We start from the raw sequence: 10,613 nt of genomic DNA, 5'->3' as shown, positions 1-10,613 counted from the left end.
ACTCCTTTGGTAGTGGATGGAGTTCCTTCAGGGTCACATTGTTCCCAGAAGAGAATACTTGGGTTGTGTCCTAAACCCCACCACAGAGGGACTTTTGTGGTTTGGGGTGACCAGCCCTCTCTCATCCAGTCCAAGGCTCCTGGGGCTAATTGTGGGCCCCCAGGTAGCTCTGGCTTGGTCATGTCATCGCATGGCTCTGCAGTCAGTCCCCCCTGCCCCATCTTTGGCCTCCAATCTCATTCCTGGCCTTGTGTTTTCAGCACTGAGCCTGGGCTGTCTACCAGAAGAGTTTTATTTCACCCTCTGTCCTAGTCTGCTGCAGTTACTGCTCTGAACTAGCCCACCCAGGCAAGGTCCCGCCTCTTGGGTATCACTCTTGGGTCAGCCTGTTTGGCCAGTGTCTTTGCCAGCTGTGCCCATGGCCTCTGGATCTGACTTCCCTAGTCAAATGTCTGGTTTCCATCAGACTCCATGATCCCTCCCATATGTCCAAGGCAAGTCATGGCCAGCCAGCTAGTTCCCAAGTCCCAGCCTCTCAAACACACACACACACACACACACACACACACACACACACACACACACACAATCCTGTTTTCCCCTCATCAGTTTTAGTTCGTTTCCAGTAGGGGGCAATAATAACTCCCTCATAGAGGGTTGTTGTAAAGATGAAAAGAGACTAGAGCATGGGGCAGAGAAGCTGCTGCCAACATATCTGGGATCCTGTGCTTCTCCGGGTATCCCCATTTCCCCCTGGAGCTGGGTGAACACATGGAAGCCCACCGAGGTGTCTGTGGGTACCAACCCTCTTCCCAGCCTCCTCTCTGCTGTGGGACATGCCTCTGCCCGAAGCTGCCTGGGGGAGTTAGTACAGCTCCTCTTGTACAGATGAGACGACAGGCTCTGGTTGCCAGCTGGACAGGAAGCAAGGCTGATGAGACAGCCACCGACGGAAACAGCTCCCCCGCACCTGCTCACCCCCCTCAGAATTGCTTCCCTGCCTATGTCAGCCTTCTTCCAGGACAGAAGGTGCCCCAGACAAATGTGTCTGGCAGGCCCTCAACCTGCTTCTTATCTTGCTCTGTTCTTGGACAGAAGACCAGCAGTGGCCCTCCCCACTCCATTCCCAGACCACACTTGTCAGTCTCAGCATTTTGATGCACAGGGTGGTGAATTGTATTCATTTTATTCATGACCAGCTAAGTTCCTGCGCAGCACAGCCTGGCCCCTCTACTCAGTTTTGGGGTTTAAGACTTTGCCCACAAAGAGGTCTCTTTGAGTCATCTGATCCTCCACAAACAGCAAGAAGGGTCTATTGAACTTCACGACCACAGGGACCTCCTTCGTGTCCACGGGGACCTTCCACACGTCCGCGTCCTTGGCTGCATCCGTGATTAAGCCATGCTCGCTCACCTCTATCTCAGCTTGATGCACGGCCTGGGAGAGACAGTTTCCTTCTCAGCTCTGGGAGTGAGCTCACCTGGCTGGCTGGAGAGCAAGCTGGGGCGGTGTGCCCAGCTATCTCCTGTGGTCAAGATCAGGGAGGCAGCTTCCCTCCATGGCCGATGGCAGGTGGAGGAAAGCTGACTTCCATTCCTAGAAAACCACCCTCAGCTCCCACCCTCAGTTTCACCATTGAAGGCCAGACGTCCCCGAGTGGGGTTGATACTAGGGTTGGTAATTGTTGAGTTCAGACATTTTCAGCGCAGGGCAGACAGCTCAAGGTGTTAACAGGTTTAAAAGGGAGGAAAGGGGAATAAAACACAGAGGAAGGCTGGGTGGTCTGTAGGCTTAGAAAAAAATCCCATGGAACGACTGAGAGATAGTCATTTCCAACACTTTCAAGAAGAATGTGATAAAAACTACTAGGGGGCTAGTTCTTCTTGTCTCCATCCATGCAAGGACAGTTTAACCTCCGTGTAAAAGTGCTTGTGCCGGAACATGCATGTTGGCCTCCCTGATCTGCAAGAGGCCCTGCTGGGGAACGTGGCCATGACATTGCTTGCATTACTGGTGAAGGATTCAACATCTCTCAAACCCAGCCCAACAACCAGCACTCAGTGCACACCTGCTGGGTGGGTTCTGTTTTAATTGGACACGGTAAGTAGTGCTTACACACACTGGGCCACGGGAAGCACGGCATCCCCTCGGGGTCCCAACCCTGGGAACTCCATCCAGTGTCTGTGAGTGACAGGTTCATCATCTCCCAATTAAAGAACAGGACCCCTGCCCTGTCCCGACCCCCAAGGTCATTGGGAGACTCGAGCAAGAGAAACCATGAAAAAGTGCTTTGTAATTTGTCAGGGGCTGTATCACGGGGAGGGATTGTGTTTGCTATTTTTGTCCTGGGCAAAGTCCTCAAAGTATCCTGGCCCCTATGGCGGCGACATAGCAGCCAGCCAGTTAGTGACCTTGGTGGAGTCATTGGAGGGCAGCCCCTGTGCCCACCGGGATGAGTAAAATTATCTCATAAATAAATGTTCCCCGGCATCTGGATGTCTAACTGGCACCTCAAGTTTAGAGAGCCAGTCTCCGTCTGCTCCCCCAAACCACTCCTGCTCCATCTTTCCTGCCTCAGGCATTGGCTCCATCGTTTCCCAGGCTCCAGCTTACAAGCCCGACTCTTCCCTCCCTGCTCCCCAGCTCTGTCTTCAAAAGGCACACAGAGCCTTCTCACCACAGCTAACCCTCCCTCGAAGGCCCCATCCATCCTCCATTACCTCTCACCTGGGTTACCCGCCAAACTTCCTAATGGGTCCCCCTCTTCCTCCAGAGCCATTACCTGTTCTCCACGCGGCAAGAAGTGGTCTTTTGTAAAACATATGTCAGCTCATGTCAGCCTCGGTGATCTCCCATGTCAGTCAGAATAAACCCCCATCCTGTCCAGGGCCTGGGACACCTACATGACCTGGCCCTGCCTGACTTCTGCCCTCACTTCCTACCAGGCTCCATCTTACTCAGCACTCTAACTGCCTGGGCCTTCTTGGGGTTCCTCAGAAATTTCAAGTTCACATTCCCTTAGGATACACTTGTTCTCTTTGTCTGGAACACACGTCCCCAGGTATTTGCTCCCTTCTCTCTCCTGCCCTTCATTCAGGCCTTGGCATAAAGGCCAACCCAGGCCTTCTCAAGCCTGCTCACTGCACCCCAGCATGCCGTTCCCAGTTTCTCTGCTTTCCTTTCTTCACAGGAAGTATCACTGGGGGACGTAATACATATCTGTCTGTTGGCGTGCTCACTGCCTACCCCGTCAATAGAATGGAACGGCTACGAGAGTAAGGTGTTGTCTGGCTGGCTCACGACTTCACCCTCAGTGCCTCCAGTGCTTGATGCAATTACTTTTGAGTGAGTGAATGACGAAAGAACCCCCAAAGCCCAGGGACCCAGTCAGATAAGAGTTATAACTGCTGTATAAAAAAAAATGTTTCTCTATCAGGACTGTGGTGGATAAAACAGAGACTCTAGAAATTGCCCCACTCACCTCCAAAATAGATAGAGAAGACTTCTTTGTGATGCTCTGGGTGGCCGCTGTTGTAGTAGACGCATCTTTGACGTCAATCTTGGGAAGCAGATGTTTTAAGTTTATCTTGGAGGAGATCTTGAACTTGGGCAAAACTAAGTGCACCAATCTGTTGAGAATGAAAACGACAAGGAAGCTGAACAACGTCCCTCTCCTGGAGTCTAGGGGAAGCACCTTGCTTAGGCTGAAAGACCTCTTCCGAGTGAAAAGGTAACAGAAGTGTTTGTTCTGAAGTGCTGGGTTGGGGAGATATTAAAGATGCCGGGGTATGAGCTGCAATGTTGAATTTCCAAGCAAACTGCTTACTCAAAATATGCCTTGCTATTCAAATGATTCCCTTCACAGGCTCTCTATGCAAGAGAAGATGAGGGTCAGCCCAAGAGCATCCAGCCGAGTCCCTCCAACCCTTCTTCTGGAAGCAGGGGTTTAAATTGGGCAATGACCCTACATGTGGTGAGGGAGATGGAGGGCATGAGGTCCCCATGCTGCAGGTAGAGCAGAGGGAGTTTTCACAGGAGAGGAGGCTCCAGCCTGGATGAGAAGCTATCGAACAGAGAGGACTCTTCCCTCTATAGACCAGTCACTCTATGACTAAGGGAGAGTATCAGAGTGCGTAGCGCCAGCCCTCCCACCCAACATTTTAGACTATGTCAGTGCGGTGTTGAGCTTCTGATGGGCTAGCAACCCGTTCAGTTGGGTCTCTCTACTGCTGTACCCCCTCTGTCCCAGCCAGGAACGTTGTGGTAGGCACAACCATGGCAGAAGATGGCAGACCCCCTCTGCCGTGGCCCTCAACTGTAGGAGTAAACGCTGTTGAGAGATTTCTTCCCAATCTACACATTTACTGCCTGAAGACTGTCTCCCCAACCCTGCCGCTCAGATCAGTGGGCCATTGAAAATCATGATTTCACTATTTAATTTACCCACATTTGATGGGACCTTGGTGAATAGCATACCCAAGCTCGGTTAGTTCAACGCTCCCTTCCAGGAATATGCAGCAGGAATCGAAAGATACTCAGTTCAGTGTGGGGAGGAGCATTTGATTGAATGAAAGAGAGCCATGCCTGTCTACAGTGGTCTCAGCTTGAAATTTACCTGCGTAGGCTCCTCCCCTGACTGTCATAACTAATTAAGAGCCCTAATTAATACTTCACAACTGAATTCGCTGATGTCACCCTACTCATTATCTCCTTAGCTTTTACTGCAGTTTGAAATTGTGTATTTGTTAGTTGACTTTCTACCTCTTCCACCGGACTGAAAATCCCACGATAGTAGGGAAGTGTTTGGCTAACCATTATATTCCCAGCACCAAGCAGTTTCTCGCATACAATAGGTGCTCAGAAAATATTTTTTGGGTGAGTGGATCACGGGCTAACCTGTGTGTGAAAAGCTGGTTTGCTGAGCTAGAGAGGTTAGAAGCAAGGACTAGTGACACCAAGAGAGATGGGGCTCTGGGTGCCCTTGTAGTCCCTTGTTCCAATCCCTCATGAGACCCGGGTGTGTATATTCCCTGGGGTTCCATGAAATTCCCATGTATCTTTCCAATAAATTCCTCTCTTTACCCATCCTGAGCTTGTATGAAGTGGGTTTCTGATGCTGTACATGTGACAAAAAGGACCATAATTAACAGTTTAAGGGGCTTCTGGCTGGTAAGGGGACTCAGGCTGCTATTCTTTCTGTTTGGTTTGTTTCATTTTCTACAAATATGCTAGGAAATAACCAGATGCCAAACTCCCACCCCCCCACAATAAGGCTTTTACATAGAGGAAGTGAGGGCTGAGCAAAAATGCAATGCAATAGAATGTTCCTCCTGAACAGGATACCTGAAGTCACTGGCTTTCTGGAGTCTAGCTCGCTTAGCAGTTATCTCTTTTAGAGCCAAGTGGAACTGTCCTACATCTGGGAGCACAAGAATGATGGACACATTTCCTTTGTAAGGCATCTTCACCATCGTAGCAAGCAGCTCCTCGGAGCGGCTGTAAACCATCCGTTCTGTCTTCCTCATCATGTCCACCTGCACCTTGGTGTTTTCATCCACAAAGAAGTCCTCCTTCTGCGTGAGGTTGCTCTGAAAAGCTCTTTCCCAAATGCCTGGGGGAATCAGGAAGGAAAAAGTCAAAGAGTGATCTGGCGGAAAATCATCACCACCCCCAGGTTTGGGGACCCCAGAGGTCATCAGCTTGGGAAGGAAGCAGTCTATTGTTGGTGATACCTTGACCATAGTGAACAGAATATTTAAAATTCCAGACTGGTGCAAAGGAAAGAAAAGCTAACACATGATTTTCAAAGATATTCACCATAGAATTTCTTTAAATCTGTATTTCTCAAAGGATGTTTACCAAAATACCTGCCTCTGGAACTATAACACCAAGAAAGGATTCTGTCATCAAATAATTTAGGAAACATTGATCACAGCAACCCTTCTTTGAAAACTCCCACTGCATTTGAGTGTATTAAGAGTTCAAAGAAGTCCTATGGTAAAGAAATCTGTTTAAAATTTACGTAACTTATTCCAGGAGGGAAACTTTTCATCAGAAAGACACACACCTGAGCATACATGCACACCCCTGCGTGAAATCCTACTTTAGCTAATGCACTTCCCCAGTGGATTTAAAAAAAGATTCAAGGTACACACCAGTTAAAAAATGCATGTCACCCAGAGTGACGGCCATCTAGTTTGGTCTGGAAAATCTCTGCAAGTGTTAGCCTTGCTTCCGATTCTATAGCCAGGCTTACGGTCCTCTCTGTTCTCTTTTTACGACTCGCCTTCTAAAGTGTGATATAGATAAAGCTTTTAAGAGGGAATCATGCCCGAGAGTTCTCTGAAGCATCCGGGAACATGATCCCTCCAAGATCATTTGTGGAGCACTTTCTATGTCCCAGGCACCTAGTCTAGGACTGTGAGTCCAAAGATGAATAATGGTCCCAGTAGCCTGAGCAAGCATCCTGTGCTGGGAAGCATTGTTTTTATGAACATTTCCTTCACTTATCATGTAAAGAACAAACAATCTGCATGTCCTGGTAGGAACCCTGTTTAATCCACAACAGGTTATCCATTAACTGACTCATATTCAAATCTGAAATTTCTTGAGCTCAGAAAATGTGCCAGTTACCACGCTAAGAACTGAGGTCACAGCAGTGAATAGAACAGGGACCTGCGTCCTCAAGGCGCTTACTTTCTAGGGGTACAGAGAGAAAAGCAGCCCCCACTGTAAATGGCCAAACGTGTGATGAGCATTAAGAAAGATGCAAGCAAAGAGCTGAGTGCTAGCATGGAAGCACTTCCTCTGAAAGACCAGGGAAGGCCTTCTGGAGGAGGGAGCATTGAGGCTGAGGCTTAAAAGAAGAGGCTGCTCCATCTGGCAAAGAAGGGGAGGAAGAACATTCCTAGGGAAGGAACATCAGGGACTAAGACAGGGAAAAGCAGGATGCATTTAAGGAAGAAGGGAAGGTCTCCGTGGGCAAAGCATAACAATGAGAGGGATAGTGACGGGGAGACACTGGAGGGATCGGCAGGGCTCAAAGCACGCACAGCTGGCTCTGGGTGGGATTGCATTCCAAGTGCATCAGGACGCTATGGAAGGGCTTCAGATGGGGGAATGATGTGATTTATGTTTTAAGAAAATTGTTCTGGTCTTTTAATGGAGAAGGAATTGGAGGCAGGCACGAATGGAAACATAGTAATTAGACAGCTGGGGCAAGTCATCTAGGCAAGAGATAGTGGTGGCCTTGGCTACAAATGTGGTAGACCAGATGGGGAGAAGCGAACACACTCCAGATCAGCTCTGCAGGCAGAATCCATAGGACTTACTGTATTCTTGAATCTGGAGGTTGGAGGGGAGCTTTTGTCAGGAGAGTGTGGGTGAATGGCATTGTGATTCTCTGAGGCGAGCAGATGCTGGGCGTGGTTGGGGGGATTGTGTTCGAGGGTCTGTGAAACATCCCCAAAGAGATGTCAGTAGGCAGATGAGTACTAGAGTCTGGATCTCAGAAGAGGTGGTCCAGGCTGCATCTAGAGTGCGGAGAATAGTCCGAGTACAGATGGTGTTTGAGGTCGTGAGCTCAGGTGAGGCAGGAGACAGTTGTAGAAGTCAGAAGAGGAGAAACCAGCCAAGGAGACAAAAGAGGCATGAGCCATGGGGTAAGAGGAAAGTGGAGGGAGTCCTTGGGCAGGGAGGATGGAAGGGGACCTGCCCTGAGGAAGGGGAGGGGACAAGCTCTCCTTCACTGTGACCAGAGGGGAGAGTGAGAGGAGAGGTATGTGAGCCTTGGGCAGCACATGGAGGACATCCTGTCAGAACTGCTTTCTTGTCCCCATTCAGGCAGGAGGCAAGGCCATTGACTGAGAGTCCATGGCGGAAGGAGACTGGTAATGCTAAGTGGAGGAAGAGGGTATAAATATATGCCAGTGAGCGGTAACTCTGAGCCCACCTGAAGAAACAAGGGCCACGTCAAGATCTGTGACCTGGAATTTAAACTGCTAGGTTAGACACCTGGCGTGTGATCCTGAATTCAACAATGGACAAAACTTCGAAACGCATCTCATCTCACGCTGATCTGACCTTACAAAACAAGTGAATTAGCCAATGCTCCTGCCTCTGCAAAAAGATTTCTTTTTCCCTTTTTTACCAGCAAGAGTCATTGCCTTTTTACTCCAAAATATCTTAAGCACGGCAAACAAGATGACTGAGAAGACTAAGAGGAGAAATACTGAAAAATGCTAGACAACACAATGATATCAAAGTCCATTTAAAAAGTTTTGGATCTACTGGTTTCTGGGAAAATGGGATATACTGACAAAATGGGTTTTTTTCCTGACTTAAATCTTTTAGGAAACACAAGGGCAAAGTTTACCCCAAATGAGAATTCATGCATTTAATAAACCTCACCTTTGAAGAGAACATAGTTGACAAGACATAGGACAGTCTGAGGGTCCAGGTGGGTGATTAAGTCTTTGATTTTCTTATGTATCTTTTCAGCCACGTAGTGATTGATGGCCTTCTTGGTTTTTTCTGTATCTTTAAGGTCAATCGTCTGGATGTCCACTTCATGTACTCTGTCTATCTGCTGCAGAAACATCTGGTTGATCTTCCTGTTGTTATCGATAAAGAGAACGTCCTTGTGCTTCAGTTGCTCTTGCTTCACTAGCTCATTCCACGTCTGGGCAAGATGCTTGTCCTTGTCTAACACTTGGATTTTTCTGAGGTCAAGTCCCAGGTCCTCAATGAGGTTGGTGCACGTTGTGGATTTGATCCCCAGGGAGAGGGTGACCAGGGCGATGGAGATGGCCACAGGGGAGAAGATGATATTCTTTCTGGGATCCTCAATTATCAAAGCCTTGAACAATTCTTGGGCAAACGCCTTATGGCCAGCTTCCGTCTTCTGGGAGAGAGATGGAATTTTCTTTAATAAGACTAAGTTGATATTCTTTTGGGAGTCTTGCTGCTTTTCACAGAAGATGCTATTAAAAAGGCCACAGAGGATGAGGACCAGAGACAGCACCAGATGTATTTTCCTGTGGGACATTTCTGCAACAATCCAGAGCTGTTATTGGAAGGAAGAGGTATACGGGTGAATATTCTATGGAACGTGTTCTCAATGCTGAGGGGATTGAAAAAGGCTCATTCTTACCTGGGTGCAGTTCACCTGGGTGGGGTCGCTATTTGTCCTTAATTGAAGGATCCTAGCTAAGTCTAACAAGGAAAGTCTAATGAGCATTCTGGAACATGACTTCAGACAAATTAAAGGTAAGTGACCTGATTAACAGGGATTCAGTTCTGCCCCTAGCCTACGCTGCAAGTGGGTCTTCTCCATCCACACTGGGGTTTCTTCTATCCTTTTTGCTTGCTCTTCTTCTTCTTCTTTTTTTTTTTTTAATACAGAGGTCATGACAAAAATCCTGAAAAGTGTGGAAAGGAAAGAAACAAGAGGAGAGAGAGAGAGCACAGATTGCAGATTCAAACATCTGCAGAGATCTGGCCAGAAATACCCACGTGGAAAGACAGCAAGTGTAATGCAATAAGGTGTGCTGGGGACTGTGGAAAATGGGTCATCGTGGCCAGGCTGAAGAGGCAGGTGTCACTCAGCTCCAGCTGTGATTAGTGGCAGTGCTGGGTCAGTGGTGCCGGATTTTTTTGTTTCTGAAGCATCTAGAAATCCATGTTTTTACATGAAAATTCAATCTTGCCAAAAGCAACTTGCTAGTAGCAGCTGGCCCAGATGCAACCCAGCCAAATCTGGCTTTAGAGCTGCCAGCGTGATTTCTAAAGTAAAGCCCAGGTGGTGCTCAGGCGACTTGGACATCAGCTGAATCAAGGGCCTGGCAAAGGTCATCTCAGGAAATCCTGGTCACCTCACTTAAGCCCTCCCTGTGCTCACAGCTATGGTCCCTCACCCACTGTCAGGGCAAAAACCCTCTCTGCCCCCATAAGTGCCCCCCATGATTGACTGAGACCAAAAGTCAGGCCTTGCATCTGAAGGGGGCACCAATGGTGGATTTCTGGCCCCACTGATGGGAAAAGAGAAGATGAGAACCATGACCTGAGCTTGCGTTCAAGTTTCACCTCTTTAGGGCAGGGCCATGTCCTCCCTTCCTTATTTTCCTACAGTAACCAGCTCAGCTCTGGGTACAGGGTCCACTTCTCTGCATCATCACTGCCACCACTGGTGACCTTTTTCATGGCTACTGAAATAGCATCTGCTGTGCACTAAGGCAGATGCTACTTGAACCATAGCAAAAGAGCAATAAAATGCCTACCCATGTGGACCCTCACTGTCCCCAAGAGGAGAAAGATGACTTACCCTCCAGGAGAGCCTGCTGTTGTCTACTGCTGCTGTTCTCTGCGTCCATCAGTGACTTATTTATACTGCCACTGGTGTAATGAAATGGATAAACCTGAATTAATATTAACTTGGCCAAAAGATTGTGTTCAAATATTGTCCAGAACAAACAAGAGATGAATCATTTCAGTTCCCAGTGAGACAATAAACAAATTAATGGATTGTTGTACCGTTTGAGCTACTGTTCATTAAATTACTCCTGTGCTATTTCAACAAACATTTACTTAGCTCCTACTAAGAGCCATGCTCTGGG

General features: G+C 48.2%; 1 protein-coding gene across 1 annotated transcript; it reads right to left on the bottom strand.

Annotated features, from left to right (window-relative positions):
• Window positions 1-1,230: 1,230 nt before the first annotated feature.
• LOC132529304 (uterine milk protein-like) lies at window positions 1,231-9,046 on the bottom strand. Its single transcript, XM_060165648.1, has 4 exons — window positions 8,410-9,046; window positions 5,344-5,611; window positions 3,482-3,629; window positions 1,231-1,437 (listed from the first exon to the last, which is right to left on the bottom strand). Exons 1-4 carry the CDS (start codon window positions 9,044-9,046, stop codon window positions 1,231-1,233), a joined length of 1,260 nt encoding a protein of 419 aa, XP_060021631.1.
• Between the last annotated feature and the right edge of the window lie 1,567 nt (window positions 9,047-10,613).

The sequence above is a fragment of the Lagenorhynchus albirostris genome, chromosome 1 (assembly GCF_949774975.1).
Source record: "Lagenorhynchus albirostris chromosome 1, mLagAlb1.1, whole genome shotgun sequence".
NCBI lineage: Eukaryota > Metazoa > Chordata > Mammalia > Artiodactyla > Delphinidae > Lagenorhynchus > Lagenorhynchus albirostris.
Note: the sequence above shows the minus strand (reverse complement) of the source record. Positions and strands in the feature narration are given on the sequence as shown.